The sequence below is a fragment of the Plasmodium gonderi genome (genome assembly GCF_002157705.1).
Source record: "Plasmodium gonderi DNA, contig: Chr14, whole genome shotgun sequence".
Classification (NCBI taxonomy): domain Eukaryota; phylum Apicomplexa; class Aconoidasida; order Haemosporida; family Plasmodiidae; genus Plasmodium; species Plasmodium gonderi.
In genome coordinates this window covers 1,865,792-1,882,646 of record NW_021628939.1, presented here as the reverse complement: position 1 = coordinate 1,882,646, position 16,855 = coordinate 1,865,792, and the positions used below count along the sequence as shown (strand labels likewise).

Here is a 16,855-nt window from a genome sequence, read left to right as displayed (position 1 = left end):
TTTTGGCTCTTAATATTGAAGCGGTTCTTCTGATTTGTTCTGGTAATTTTTTTGGTAATTTTTTTGGTAATTCTTTTGGTAATTCTTTTGATAATTTTTCTGCTAATTTTTTTACTGATTTGTTCTGCTGTCGCTTTTTTTTTTTTTTTTTTTTCTTTTCTGAAAAGATGCACAAATGTATATATACACTAGTACACAGTTGTGTAAGGGGTTGCATATCCTTGTATGGTAGTTCGTAACTACGAGCCCTTCTAAATAATGTAAAAATTAATATGTGATTTGATAAAGGAGAAATGTGGGTCTCGTTCTGGGATACCAATTGTGGCGAATAAGCTTTTGCTCTGTTTGTGCTTTTTGATTCTGTTTCTTCTATTCCTATTTAATATGTTATTAATTTGTTTGATTCTTTTTTGTTTATTTTTTCTCCTTGTTCTTATTCACATCCAATTTTCACCTCTCAGCTATACTATGATGAAACGTTCTAAAATATGACATGATAAAAGAACTAGACATACTATGCAAATCATGTTAAATATCTATATTTCTCAAAAGCTGTGCGTGCGTTTGTGTGTGTGTGGCAAAAGGCCTATTTTCTTACAGTGCTCATGATTTGTCAGCAGAATTAAATCCCATCGCTTGCTATTACATGTGTGTATGTCGTCCACGTGTAAACTCCCTATATATTCTCCCGTTGACAAGAACTGGTCAGATAATTTTATGTTCTCCTTTTTTCCCCTGCATAGGGGTGAATATATTTTTGGAAATGCTTACGTGGGTACTGCTAAATGGGTTCCTTAAAAATGGAATATGATTTACAAGAGCAGAGAGGTTAAGAACTAATTGTTAAAATTTTACACTTGAAAAAAAGATAAAAAATAGAGTTTATATTTCCATGCATGCGCTACTCTTTTTTTTTTTCCACATTAGTATTATATCTAGTTCGGACTTCCTCAACTGGATCAGTTAAGAAAACACTCTTCTGCCCAGAGTAATGTTATCATATACACAATTATGACAACCAAAAAAAAAAAAAAAAAAAAAAAAAGAAGCAAAAGGAAAGCAGGAGGAATATGGGAATATATATATAAAATTGTTCGTTTTAAAACACATTCGAAGCGAAGAAAAAATGTTTATACACTCCAGGATTTCTTTGCTTGTTTATATCAAAGAAGTATAAATCGGTGATAGGTCATGGTTAAAATGGTAATGACCTTTCACTCGTTCATTAATTTTAAGCATATATATTTGTAACTTTATAAAAAAATTGATATCAAAAAAAAAAAAAAAAAAAAAAAAAATGCCAAGAACTCTTTTAATTTTACAATCTTCGTAAAGTGTTAGTACGCTCGAGCGTATGTTTCAATTGAATGGGTTTTTTTCTCATTTTTTTTTACCTTATTTTTTTCTAATTTTTATTATATACATTATATGTAATGTATATTTTTTTTTTTTTTTTTTTTTTTTTTTCGAATCCCCAATGAAGAGCAAGAAGTTTCTCCCTCTAAAAACATCCGCGTTTTCACATTTTTGCCTGCGTGCAGAATGTACGTATGTGTAATTGTTCGTATTAATTGTATGCTTATCCATGTTGCATGTATAATGTATGTATTGCATTTTTATTCATGTAGTGTGTATACATATGGCATCCATCATGAGAGCAAAATTTTAAAGATCTCCAAAGGTTCTTATCTGAACTTCGATGGTAAACACAGAATATGCAGGCGTAGGATTTACTCGGCCATTTTGTCACTTTGCCATTTTGCCACTTCACATTTTGTCATTTCTCCAATTTCGACTTTTATTTATTTATTTTTTTTTTTTTTTCCCATTTCAAATGGGAGAAAAAGAAGAGAAAAAAGAGAAGAACAAAGTTTCATTATACCTTTTTTTAGGGAAAACTTTACAAACGCAAAATAAAAAAAAAATAAAAAAATTTTAAAGTTAAAGAAATGATCACATTTATCGAGAAAACTCAACTCTAGCTCCTCCCCCTTTTCATTTTGCGTACTTTTGTCTGATTTAGCCTCTGCACAAAAGGGTACATTTTTGTATATTAATTCTTTTTGTGGTTATCCTCAGCATATGTAAGGGTAGCACATATACTTATATGTTACCCATGTCAGCGTTTACTCCTCATATTCGAAAATATTTCATGGGGAATTCTTTAAATATGTACAGATCGTTTTGATAACTTAAAGCACCATAATAAGCAAATACAAACATATTTTATGCGCGGGTAAGGGAAGATAATATTTTCTCCGATCTTCCCCTCTCCTACTCGTGCCTATCACTATTATGTTGTTCATATATCCTCTATTCCTTATTCTCATTGTCGAATTATTTTTACCACACTCCAACTTGAGTTTTTTTTTTCTTGTGAGAAGTGAAAAAAAAAAGAATTCATTTTTTAACAGAATAATCCCAAAGAATAGTCCAAACCTTTTTATCAACAGTACATATGCAAGAGTAAAGAAAAATGATTTAAAAGGAAGAATTTGGACGGGGAATGAACAAAATAGTAATAATCAATGTGATGACAAGGAATATCGCCAAACTTTTTTGAGGACAAGCAAGAAGGGAAAATGTACCAGTATAAGTGGGAGCATTTTCATTTTACGTGAGAAAAAAGACAGCACCAATGAGCTTCCCAACTCAAATAAAAATTCGAACGAAAGTTCGAAGCAGAATGTTCATCTTAATGGAGAATTGTTAAGAGCACAAGAAGGAACCGTGTCAAACTTCCCACCAAACATTTTTAAAAGTAATGGACCCACTGATGAATTGAAAGAACAGGAGAATCCAAATGATCACGCGAAAAGAAAGTCAAGTCGTGGGATTGGAGATGAAAAGATGGAAAGTAATAAAGATCTTGTGGAAGAAAGCGTGAAAAGAATAAAGGGAGAATATTATGATGTGGAAATATGTGAACTACTGTCCAAAAGTTTCTTGTCTTATGCAAATTTTTTAATTTTAAATAGATGCTTGTGTGATTACAGAGATGGGTTAAAAACAGTACAGAGAAGAATAATTTGGAGTATGTATGAAATAAATAAAGGTATTGATAAAAGAAGTTATAAAAAATGTGCAAGGATTGTTGGAGAAGTTATAGGGAAATATCATCCACACGGAGATAAAAGTGTATATGATGCTTTAGTACGATTAGCTCAAAAACATCATAATAATAATTTATTAATAAACGGTTATGGAAACTTTGGATCAGTAGAATACAATGCAGCAGCCATGAGATACACAGAAGCAAGAATTTCAAATTTCTGTTATGATGTATTACTAGATGAAATAAATGATGAAAATATTGAATATGTAAGAAATTTTGATGGTAATGAAATAGAACCAAAAGTATTATGTAGCAAAATTCCACTTCTACTAATTAATGGATGTTCTGGTATTGCAGTAAGCATATTAAGTAATATCCCATGCCATAATTTAATAGATGTAATTAACTGCACCATTAGCTTCTTAGTTAATTCAAACATTACAGAAGATCAATTATCTGATATTATTAAAGGTCCCGATTTTTCTACTGGTGGAATTATTGTTAGTAAACAAAGTGAACTAAAAAATATTTACCATACAGGAAAAGGAAATATAGAAATAAGGAGCAATGTTTTTTTTGAATATATGAAGAATAATAAACTTTATACAAACCACATAAATGATTTTGCCTCATTACATTCATCAGATGTGGATAATAAGGGAAGTAAAAAATTAATAATAAAAAATTTACCTCCAAATGTTAAACCAAATGAATTAATTGAAAGTATCATAAATGTACTAAATGAGAGGAAAAATGAACATGATAATATACTCGTCAAAATACTTGATGAAAGTGAAAAGGAAGACATGAGAATTGTGCTTGAACTAAGAAAACATAGTCAGCTGGAACAAATTCAAAATTTCTTATCATTCATTTTTAGATACACACAAATGCAAATTACTTATCATTGTAATTTTGTGTGTATTGGACATAAGAACAGTTATACCCAATTTTCTTTAAAATCTTTTATTCAATTATGGTGTGAAAATCGAATAAAATTTATTAAAAAAAATCTACAAATAAAAAATCAAAACTTGCTAAAGGATCAGAACATAATAGAATTATACATTCTTATACAAAAAAAAATTGTAGAAATAATTTCCTTTTTTCAAAAAAATAAAAATATTGAAGAAATCAAAAACTTCCTCAAAAACAATTTTCAACTTAATGATTATCAAATTCAGCATATCCTCTCGATGAAAATACAAAAATTGATAAATATTAAAAATGTCGATTTTGAAACACAAAAAAATAAAATTATTGCACAAATCAGAAAAAATGAAGAACTTATTGCCAACCTAAGCAGAATTAAGGCTCTTATCATACAAGAATTAATTTATATAAAAAACAAATATGGCATAAATCATTTAACAAAACAGGTTTCTCCGCAGTCTGTTAAGTATAAGTATACCTATATAAATCACACATCTCTTACGAAAAACCAAGATTTTAGGAGGAGCAAAATTGATTCTTCATCTGTTCATCTATGGGATGTCCCAATTTCATTTCAAGAAAACAGCGAAGATATCGCATATCGATCTATTCTAAATGGAGAGAACTTATCAAAAATTAATGATTCTCACAATCCACATGAGGAGGAAAAGGAAAATAAAACTTATTTTTATACTTTACCAAATGAACAGAACCAAGGTCAAGGGGATCACGACGAGAGTGCTTCCCCCTCATATGCAGGTCACATGAAGGAGAAAAAAAATGAAAAAAAGAAGACAGAAGAAAAAGTGCACTATAGGAATACATACATAGATTCAATGCACACAAACGTCGAAGGTGTATACAACAATGATCATGTACTGATTTTAATTACCTATGGGGGGTATGTAAAGAAGATAAAGATTATCGAAAAGTTGAAAAATCACCTGAATAACACCATTAAGTTGTCTAATGTGAAATATATTTTAAAAGAAAATGAGGAAAAACTCAATGAGGGAATGCGACAAAAAATTGGAGAACAAATCAGTACATACCCAAATGATGAAACTAGTCTTATCAACATCACAGAAAATGGAGAAAATCTAGGTGAAGAAAAAATCAACAGTAGTTACAGAAGCAATAGCTATAAAATAAAAAAAAGTATTTTATGTCGAAATAGAGATAAACTACTTCTGACGGATAATCATAATAAGGCTTATATTCTTAACGTGTGTAACCTGCATCCCTCCTCCTATGATTCCAAGGGAACACCAATTAATCAAATCATTAACAGCGCAAAGAACATTACTGGGATAACGAAATTTGAAGAAGATAAAAAATACCTTATTGTTTGTAGCGAAGATGGGAAGATGAAAGTGATAAACAATGATTTATTTTTGAAGAAGAAAAAAAAAGGTATCAAACTTTTTAAAAATAAGAAAAATATACATTTCAGCTATTGCAATTTTAGTGACAATTGTATCGTGGGTACTAGGAGCGGATATATAATACAATTCCCATTGTCCAATTTTAAAATATCCAAAAAAAATTCATTGGGAAATAAATGTATAAATTTAGGGAAAAACGACAAAGTTGTGGACCTTTTGACATATAAGAGCGATGAAAATTTTTTGAAAAATTTCAAAATCATCTTTCTTTCAAAAGCAGGATATGGAAAAATGATTAATTTGGATGAGTTGAAGATACAGAAGAAAAAAGGAAAGGGTTATAAAATTATGAAATTTAAAAAGGAGAAAAATAAGATCCTCACGAATAATGACTTACCTTTATCTTCTTCTCATGATGGAATAAAAAAACGCGAAGAAATAGAAGGAACGGAAGGAATGAAAGGAATCACAGATGACAACATCGAAATGGTGCAACCATTAGGAAATGACATGAGCACAAAGAAAAAACAATGTGGGAAAAAAAATTCCGCACAAAACACAGATACGGATGAGTTTCTCGGATTTAAATTATATGATATGACAAAAAAGAAAGACAGCGATTTACTCATCATGATTACCGACCATGCTGTTCTTATTCGAAAAAATATCTCCTTATTAAAGAAAAAAAATAGGAAGCATTCATTGCAGATTTACGCCAAGTTGAGTAAGCTAAACAGACTCGTTTACTTTGATATTATGTAAGTTTGCTTCCCTGCGGCCCACACATGCGTAAGGATATACACATATATGTATATATATACATACTTATGTATGTTCGTTTGGACCCTCACTCCCTCGTGCTATCAACCGGCCGCATGAAGACATTTACACATTCGATGCCCACTTTAACATGAAGATAAATATACGCAACATTTTTCGCACCTCACTCTCTACGAAACCTTAAAGGCAAATAAACCTAACACATATTTAGGCAACAATTTTTGGACAATCTGGAATTTTTTTTTTTTTTTTTTGTGTGTGTGTGTAAAACTTATTTTTACATCATGTTATTCTGTTTGCACATTTATCGACACTTTACTAATTTTGGTTACAATACTCTATTTGTATTATAAGCCTAGTTTAGTGCTATTTTTAACTTTTTTTTTTTATAGTCCTACATATTTTTCATTCGGTATAACGAATTACATTTACAAAATGATTATCTATACGAGTTATATTTACAAAATTTTTACATATTCTTTTTTTTTTTTTTTTTTTTTTGTAAAATCCTTTTCTTCAAAAACATATTATTGATTAGAGTAAATTGTGGTAGTTTTGCCTTTTTTCGTATGTTGTGCTTATTGGAGTAATGAGTTTTTTCTTATGAAGAGTGCTATTACATTATTCAAATAGTTCATGGTGTTCAAAAATAAAAAAAATGTACATAAGGACGGGAAAGAAAAAAAATAAAATCTACGTGTGCAGCAGGTATATCATTTTGGTAAACCAAAAAAAAAATTAAAGCTTTATAAAAAAAAAAAAAAAGGCAGTAAAAGCAATAAATGAAGTAAAGGGCATTTTTTTAATTTATAAAAATTTAACAAAAAAAAAAAAAGAAGAAAATTTTTATTTTCATTTTTCCATTTTTTTTTTATTTTAATATGCATATGTGCAAACACATAAAAAAATATGTACACATAACACACAGAATGGTACAAACCAGGGTATAAAAACACATGCTTGCATAGTAACAGATGGAGATTTTTATTATGTACAATTCTTGTACATACAAACGCTTAGAGACGGATGATTGTTGCTATGAAAAAAAAAAAAAAAAAAAAACATATTTGACACCTTTTGTGCGTGTTTGACAAAGACATAAAAAGGCATATTCTAAAGGTGAAAATGAAATATGAAGCAAAGGGATATCCCTCGGAATACATACAAAGTGTGTACAAATAAGCATAAGAAGACAATATTGAGAGTATTTTCAAAAATACCAATCATTATATGTATAGGTAAAGTTTGTTTTGGGGGGTTGGACTGCATATACCCCATAAGTGTCCATGCACAAAAATAGATGGACAAATAGAAAAACATGCAGACAGAAGGTATATGCACAAATGCAACAAACTTTATGAACTAAATATGTAATCGAACCTAGATCTACTTGAAACCTGGAGTTAGATATTTTAAGAATCCCAATTTTTGGGATCCACGCTTCGTGTCATCCTTAGATGTACTATAAGCATCCGAGTAATCTTTATTTCTCGAGGTTGATTGAGTAGAAGCATTGTTCTCATTGTTGTTCATATAATGATTGAAGTAGTTGTAATTTGAAGGGGGAATGGGTCTACTAAAACTACCGTTTTGATAAAACTTATTTTGTGTGAAAGGGATATTCATCATTGGGGGATCTGCGTTATTACTTGAACTATTATAATTCACAGCTTGTGGTATGAATGGATAATAATTATAATAGGGGAAAAGTGGTATATTATTATTTGGAAGATGGTGATTATTCATATATGGATTGTATATATTATACTCGTTTGCACTTGATCTGGTTCCACCACCTCCAATAGATAAGGCATAATTACTACCAATAAAAATAAGAAGAAATATAAATGCAATTACACAAATGCTTTTCCATTCAAATTGAACAATAAATGCATTAATAATTTGTCCTAACATTTGAGCTGATAAAAAAGAAACGTCTTGATATAATTTATGATCTGTTTTCATGCATTTTAACCACTCTTCACACTTTTCATTTAATATAGGTAAATTGACTTTACCACATTTATGTGCATAATATTGTTTCTTACAAGAGTCTGATTCTTCCTTTACATTTTGTACTTGAATTGCTACCTTTTTATTTATATCTTCTCGAACGGATACGAATATAAAATATATCAAAGTTACTATTAATGATGTTATTATAATATTAAATATAACTCTTAGCCATCTTTGAATAATATCTGGGGAATACACAAAAAAATTACGAATTTTTTCACTACGACTTTCTCTGTTATTTATGGCATTATAATCTCTATATTTATTTTCATATAAAATCATATGATGGTTATTGTCATGCATAAAGGAATTATTTTCAAAATCTTTTATGTACGACAATTCAGATACATTTGTATTTTGATCTCCATAATAATTGTTCCATAGTAACTTTCTTTTTAATTTTCTCCCGCTCTTTAAATTCCCAAGAACTAGGTGCGTACTTCCATAGGGGTCTTTTCTCATAACCCCCTTCTTCCTTTTTATCAAATTCAAGCCTATATCATTATTACTGCGAATCGTGCTACGAACATTAGTGCCTATGTTACCATAAGTGTTACTGCCAACATTGCTACCAACCTTGCTGTTCATTTTATTTGTGCCTTTTTCCTTCTTTATTAACGAATGCATATTTTTGTCTCTGCGTTTTTCTGTCGCGTTGTTTGGTGAACTTCCAATCAAGAAATTTTGATAACTATTTATATCATTCGAATTGTTTTCCAGATTAATGGTGTCATTTTCTTCACTGCACGAATAATGCTTAGAGTCCTCAATTGGGATTATCGGCAGTTTGCTCTCACATATTTTCATTTTGCACCTTCCGTTTTGTATTGCTTTATTTGGACTGTTCTATTAGATTTGATTGGCTTGTGTTGTTCGATTTGGGTTGTTCGATTTGGGTTGTTCAGTTTTGATTGTTCGATTTGGATTGCTCAGTTTAGTTTATTCAGTTTTGTTCCGTTCCTTTTTCTTGTCCCTTTTTTCTACTTCTTTTCTTTTTTGTTTACTCAAAATTTAGCTTTCTTTTTCCCCTTATACGTCTCGTTTTTTATCATTCCGTTTTTTTTATATATGTGCTACACAGATTTTGCTGCTGACGATGGGAAAATATTCCTGTTTTCTTTTTTGTGTTGCGTATTGTGTATATATAAGTGTTATACCGTTCATATTATTTACCCAGGCATGTGTTATGTTATTCGGTATTTACCACTTGCTAATTGCTACTTTGTGATCGAGTCTCTTTCCTGGTTTGTCATTTTTTTGTGTTTGACTTGGATCAGAAAAAAAAAAAAAATTAGAACATTGATACATTCTTTCGCCCCTTCATAGGCGCATACATGAACGTACCAAACTAAAATGCGACTAAAGCAATTGATACTACATTCCAAACAAAAATACAATTCGCTTTATTACATGTAACCATATTTCAGCATGTTACAGCAGCTTTTTTTTATTCATAAAAAACTGCGATTAAAAAGAAAATTGGCTATGCGTGTTCTACGTGACTTTTGCATATATATATGTAATAACTTTGGGCAACTTTTAAGTATAACTTTTTTTTAATTTTTTTTTAAATGTTCCCCTGTTTCAGGTAAAATTGTGGTAGCTACTTAAAAAAAAAAAAAAAATATATATTCTCCACTCAATATGTTTACACTAATTTTTACATACATAAAACCAAATTCGTTTATTACATTCCTTTTTTTATGTAACAAGGGGATATGTTATTACGTGTATTAAAAGTTACTTATTTAATTTCCAATGTTGTATTCCTTATTATTTTTTTTATTTTATTTATTTTTTGAGGAGTTTATAGGGGTGCCCAACTTTTGTTCATCATAACACTGTGATTTGTTTTTAAATACTTTCTTTTCCTTCATTCATTACGAGATTGAGTCTTCTATGTTACCACCTTATGCAGTGTACTATTTATACATATATATATGTATATTTTTTTTCCCCTTCTTTTTATTCGACATCGACGGTAAGACTTAAAAGAAATGTAAATAAATAAATAAAAAATCATGCATTTTTTTCTTCCTCATTTCTATGTTTAACTGAAAATAGTGAGAGATGTTCATAATCAACTATTTTACGGCAAGATTTCAAAAACAGAAAGAAAAAAAAAATATATTATTTCAAATGGTTAAAGCGGAAAAGGGCGCACAAACAAAAACCTTTTATTAAAAGAGTTATCGGATGAGGTTGAAAGGAATGATCTTTGTTATGGGAAATTCATCTTGTGCATTTAAATAAAATAAAAAAAAAAAAAAAAAAGCATTTTATTTGTATGCGCAAGAAATTGCATAACACATATATATATATTATGTCAATTTTGTGCTTCAAATGCTAATTTCTCTCACCAGTAGATTACTTCTACATGGATGATTTATGCACTTAAAAGGCAAGGAATAAACAGCTATGCGTTTATTAAAAGACCCTATTTTTGTGTGTTTAAATTATATCACTTGATAAGACTTAAAGTAAAACAGGTCGTTTGTTAATTTAAACTGAGTGTTGTTGTGATTATGCAGTTAATGAACCGTTTTCAAATTAAACAAGTGTGTAGCATAAGTACAGAATGGGGGGAATGTTCGAATTGGTAAAATTTAATGTCTATATTTTTGTTTATGGCGAACATAAATTAATATACATTAAGATTGTTTATCCATGCATCTTAGAATGTACACAAATAGCTATGATATTTTCCTTGCTGACAATGCAGTTTTGTTCTTTTGAAGAAAAAAATAAGAAATAGATAAAAGGGGAATTAAAAGGTATAAGTTTTTCAAAGGCGACATGATGAATATTTTTGCTTTTTAAGCTAGAATGTATATATCACCCCCATTTTGAATTTTTTTATTTTTTTTCGCTAATTTTTGTGTGTTGTTACTTTGAAAACGTAATAACGTAGTAATGTAATAAGTGTTGCTCATTTTGTAATTCCATAAATGGAATCGTCCCCTCCAAAGGTTGTGCCTTGCTTTTTTTGCTTTATTGGGATGGGGAAGCAATTATTTTTAAATGTAAACAGTTTACAATTAAAAAAAAAATAATAATAAAAAGTATAACTCGTAGATGTTTCACTTTTTTTTTCCCCCTTTTTAATTAGCCTGTTACATTCTAAAAGGAAAATTTATATGTTACTACTTTTGAAAGATTAATTTGGCGTATCATAAGAGTCCCTTTATTTTCTTTATATCTCGTCTTGCTTTTTAAGACAAACTAATCATGTTAGTTGACCTTTTGAATTAATGTAAATCAACTGTTTGCAGTGAAATGTTGCACGATATAGTGTTGTTTGTAAAAATGCAGCATGATGCCAATCGTGGGAAGGTAATAATAATACAAACTTACACGTCATACATTTGGTTAAAAAAGTTAGTGGTGGAGGAGAAATCTTAAATAAAAGCAAAGCTTAACAAATATTTTTGAAATGATAATTCTGCTTTCCCTTTTTTCCATTTTTTTTTTTTTTTTTTTTTTTTGCTTAATCACGTTTACACACGGATGACATTTTTAAAATCGTTGTAGTATTACATAATAGCAAAAAAAAAAAAAAAAAAAAAAAGAAACAGAATAAGTCAACTGCATAAAAAAATTTGGGCAGAATTTAAGGGCATCAACCCACGTAGTGAAGTATTTATATTTTGCATACTTATTGTACAAATAAATAAAATATGAGGAAATTGCTACAGTGTAGAGAAAAGGAAAAATTTACAAAGGTTTCTTCTCAAAATACAAGAATTAGAAATAATTATTTCTATACAAAGGCATAATAATTTTAATCTCCTTTCCTCAAAATTTCATCAAACTAAACAAACTGAAAGACATTTTTTTTTATCCATTCATAAGGTGCTTTGTACACACAAATAAGGAGGGAATTTCCATCTTTTGTGTAACTTTTCCACATTTTGTGTCATATTACATATGACTACGATTTATGGACACTACTTTTCTAAGTTGCATATTCCACATGTACATAAGCGTTGTATGTACATATGCTTGTATTTACATATTTACCCTTTTTTTTTTTTTTTTTTTTTTTGCGCATGTTTGGCTTCCTGGAATCGCTAAAATTACCATGTACAGACTTGAGATTTTTTACCTATGTGTTGACGTGTGTATATAAATGTATATATACACGTAAGCTTATTTGCATATAACGCACCTACGTAGTCTTAAACGAACTTGTGTGGCATTGTGATAAGAGAATAAAAGCTTCACTTGGTGGTAATCGTTGTATCACGAAAATGAACAAAGGAAAGATATATTACCTACGTAGGAGCATGTGTACGTGTAAATGTAAATATACATACATGAACATGTATGTATACATGTATATTATATTATATTATATTATATTATATATATATATATATATATATTCATATGTGGAAACATTTACCATTGTCATTTTTTTTTTTTTCTTTTTTGATTTCTCAAAATAGAAAACAAAAGTATATACTTCATTTATCAATACCTTTTTTTTTTTTTTTTGTCCGATAGCACGAAATAAAGTGTAAATTTTTTTCTGAAACCCCCCAAAATAGCAAAATGGGCAATATGTGCACGTGGTAAGTTTCAAAAAAATTAAAGCACAAAGAGGAGAAGCAAAAAGGGGGGGAGGTGAGGGTGGCAAACAAAAAGTAACAACTCAAAATAAGAGGAAATGTAAACCCCCACCAAAATGTCGAAAGTTTCTCAACAATTAGACACTTTGACTTGAAAAATTTGCATTTTTAAAATGTAAAAAAAGGTGTGTGCGGATGTTTGAAAAATGAGAAAAATAAAGAGATGTGCAAATGAAACAGTAAAATGTTAAAGAAATGCACAAAATACGTGTACAAAGAAAATTGCAAAGAAATGTGTGGCGAAAACTGCAAAGAAATGTGTGGCGAAAACTGCAAAGAAATGTGTGGCGAAAACTGCACAGAAATGTGTGGCGAAAACTGCACAGAAATGTGTGGCGAAAACCGCACAGAAATGTGTGGCGAAAACCGCACAGAAATGTGTGGCGAAAACTGCACAGAAATGTGTGGCGAAAACCGCACAGAAATGTGTGGCAAAAATTGCAAAGAATGCTTGGCGAGATGCACAACGAAATGCATAAGAAAATGTGTAGCAAACGAGAGCAAAGAGGGAGAAGCGGAATGGCAACACATTAGCTGCATGGTCATGAGAGAATAACATATAACTGCTTATCCACAGAGAATTTAAAGTAGTGTAAATTCTCAAACAGTGCAATTTTTCAAACAGCGCAATTTCATTTTTTGCATCAATGTGAAATACATTTTTAACAAAAAAATATTTTAGCGCAGCGTACACATTTACGCATGTTTGCACACGTTACAAATTTATTGTATATGCATATGATCCACATTACATCCCACCTTCGAAATTAAAAAAAAAAAAATAATAATAAGAATAATAATAAGAATAATAATAGCAATAATAATAGCAATAATAATAAGAATAATAATAAGAATAATAATAACAATAATAATAACAATAATAATAACAATAATAACAATAATAATAATAACAATAACAGTAAAGTTATACACCGACTTTTGTACTTTAATTCTTCATTTTTAAAAGGAGACAAGGGAAGAAGGAGATTTCAGATGAACAGAATTCATCAAACATGAATGACAAAGATATACAGGAGCAATTTGAAAAATATGAAGAAAAAATAAGACGAAATAGTAAAAAAAACATTCTTAGCGATAAATCTATGGGAAGTGTTGATGAAGGGGAAAGTAATATATCCAATTCATCCTCTACAAATAAACGAGAAGATGGAAATTCACAAAATAAGTCAACGGATAATGACATCCAGAACGAAAATGAATGTTCAAAGATGAACCCCCATATCAACCTTTCCTCAAATAAGAAAAACATAATAAGTAAGTACTCTCTGTTTTTCACCTTTCCATGAATTGATCTTCATTGTGATGTTATGAGGAAGAACATCTCTTCCCCTTATGGAACCAATATGTTTTGATAATCCATTTTAAATAAGAGTTTTCTGAAATATTTTCCCTTTAACTTCCCCTTCCTGAACACAGATGATGAATTCTCCAGTGATGGTGACGAAACGGAATGCCTAAGCGAAGTAGATAAGAAAGAAATTGAAATTAAAGAACTGGATCTAGATAGATTAAGTGTCAGACAGAGCAAACGATTGTCAGTAAGTGCTGAGGCATACGGAGAATGGAACAAAAAAAAATTGAATTTTGTTCCAAAGGTTTATAAGAAAGAAGAGAGTGAGAAAGCGAAATTAAGAGAAGCGCTAAATGAATCCTTCTTATTTAACCATTTGAACAAAACAGAAATGGAAACAATTGTAGATGCATTTTTTGATGAACATGTTGAACCAAATGTAAATATAATCAACGAAGGAGATGATGGTAATTTGTTATATGTAATTGATCAAGGAGAGGTAGAAATTTACAAAACTAAAGGAAAGGAAAAAGAAATATTAACACTTTTAAAACCTACTGATGTATTTGGAGAATTAGCTCTATTATATAATTCAAAAAGAGCTGCAACTGCAAAAGCATTAACAAAATGCCATTTATGGGCATTAGACAGAGAATCATTTACATATATAATCAAGGATAACGTAGCGAAAAAAAGAAAAATGTACGAAGATGTGTTAAAGCAGATTACTATATTGAAAGACATGGATCCATATGAGCGATCTAAGGTTGCTGATTGTTTAAAAACAAAAACCTTCTTAGATGAAGAAATAATTATAAATGAAGGTGAACAAGGTGATACATTTTACATACTCATTGATGGAAATGCTTTGGCCTTAAAAAATAATACTGTCATTAAGACATATAATAAGGGCGATTATTTTGGAGAATTAGCTCTTTTGAAAAATCAACCCAGAGCTGCTACTGTAAAGGCAAAAAACACTTGCCAAGTCGTTTATCTAGACAGAAAAAGCTTTAAGAGACTTCTAGGTCCAATAGAAGAAATCTTGCATAGAAATGTGGAAAATTATAAGGCCGTACTCAAACAGCTGGGATTGGACACGGCTTGCATTGAAGGCAATTGAATTCTCCGTGGGGGTAGGGCCCGTGTACGTTGAAGCATTGTAGATGCGAATGCCGTAAGAAAAATTTTGTCTATTTTTTTGTAGTACTAGCGATGGAAGTACTAGCGGTGGCAGCAGTAGTGATGGCAGCTGTAGTTATAGTAGTGGTAGTAGCAGTGGGAGACGTAGTGCTTGTTCTAGGAACGCTGTTAGTAAAGGAATAAAACAAAGAAAAATTGAATAAGCGCTGCAAGGATGCAAATGTTGCTAAGAATTATGTCTATACTTATACCCATGCAGCATCCACACATCAACCATGAGCACTGTCTCACAGATGCGTTAATCCGCATGCCTTAACCAAACGAGGTCCCTGACTTGGTCAAGTTCAATTTGTTTAACAAGGCACATGGTAATGTATGTACCATATTTATACTTTTGTGCACCAAAATATTATATCAGCAAAGGGAGTAAATATAAACCATGCATTGATCTGCATTACAGTAACTGAACGCGCTTGCCAAGCTGTAGAAAAATAAAATAAAATAAAATAAAAGATTAATAATTTTTTTTTTTTTTTTTTTTTTTTTTTTTGCCTCTCCACCCCAAATACGTTCCCTTTTTTTATGTTAAAACGTTTATTCATTTTAAGGTTTTGTAACTTTTGCGTGGTCATGTATGAACTTGCACGTATGCATATATATTCATTTATCTAAATGTGTATGCATATGTGTAAAAGAATGACAGAACAATGTCAGAACAACTTCTCTCCACTTGTACCATTAAAAAGCTATGCCATTCCATCAGTAGACGTATAATTGATAAAAATGCTGAAACTCGTGAGTGTTCAAAATGGAATGAACAAGAAGACAATACTTCTTTTTTTTTTTGGAGTCGAATAATTAGAAAAAATTACACATTTAATAATATCTTTCACACATCAATATTGCTCATTTTTAGGTTTTCCAGTTTTTTTTTTTTTTTTTTTCATTTCACACGTTAACAAATGTCATACAATAGTGTGCTATTTTTATTTTATTTTAGTTTTATTTTTTGGGGAATCCAGCCATTTTCATATGTTGAAAACATTTTTTCCTATTCCACACATTTTCAACATCCCTCCTTTAATTATTTTCCAAATTAATAAATTCCATTTGCCCAACCTTTCTATGGGAGCGTGCAATCATGCATTAATGCAACTTTCGTGCAACCCAAACAAATGTTTTGTCATGTAAAAATTTTTGTAAGATGGAACATATATTGAATGTGAAAATAACATAAAATGGATTAATAATTGAGAAAAAAAAAAAAAAAATGTTCAAATGATGGAACAAATGAAATGTTCATATAATATCTATCAGGAAAGGAGAAAAAGTAACAATATAATAATAAAATACTACCCAGAAAGTTTCAACATGTTCATTTCCATAATTCATAACCACTTTGATATTTTCTAGTGAACAGTAAAATTTTGCTTATCCATCATTTTGATTGCATGTTTGGACATTTAAAATATAAACAAAAAAACAAACAGGGAAAGAAAAGGACAAAAAAAAAAAAAAAAAAAAAAAAAAAAAAAAAAAAAAAAAAAAAAAAAAAAAAAAAAAAAAAAGAAGTATGAAAGAATGAACGAATGAACGAATG

At 29.9% G+C, this 16,855-nt stretch overlaps 3 protein-coding genes across 3 annotated transcripts; 2 read left to right on the top strand and 1 right to left on the bottom strand.

Moving 5' to 3' along the window:
- Positions 1-2,295: 2,295 nt before the first annotated feature.
- On the top strand, positions 2,296-6,135 carry PGO_144070 (DNA gyrase subunit A; the record flags this gene model as incomplete). Its single annotated transcript, XM_028690397.1, has 1 exon — positions 2,296-6,135. One exon carries the CDS (start codon positions 2,296-2,298, stop codon positions 6,133-6,135), a length of 3,840 nt encoding a protein of 1,279 aa, XP_028546198.1.
- Positions 6,136-7,539: 1,404 nt separating this feature from the next.
- On the bottom strand, positions 7,540-8,976 carry PGO_144060 (nucleus export protein BRR6; the record flags this gene model as incomplete). The annotated part of the gene is made up of 1 exon (XM_028690396.1): positions 7,540-8,976. One exon carries the CDS (start codon positions 8,974-8,976, stop codon positions 7,540-7,542), a length of 1,437 nt encoding a protein of 478 aa, XP_028546197.1.
- A 4,056-nt stretch (positions 8,977-13,032) lies between these two features.
- PGO_144050 (CAMP-dependent protein kinase regulatory subunit) lies at positions 13,033-15,235 on the top strand (the record flags this gene model as incomplete). The annotated part of the gene is made up of 3 exons (XM_028690395.1): positions 13,033-13,058; positions 13,768-14,075; positions 14,238-15,235. The coding sequence occupies 3 exons, from the start codon at positions 13,033-13,035 to the stop codon at positions 15,233-15,235; spliced, it is 1,332 nt and encodes a 443-aa protein (XP_028546196.1).
- Positions 15,236-16,855: the final 1,620 nt, after the last annotated feature.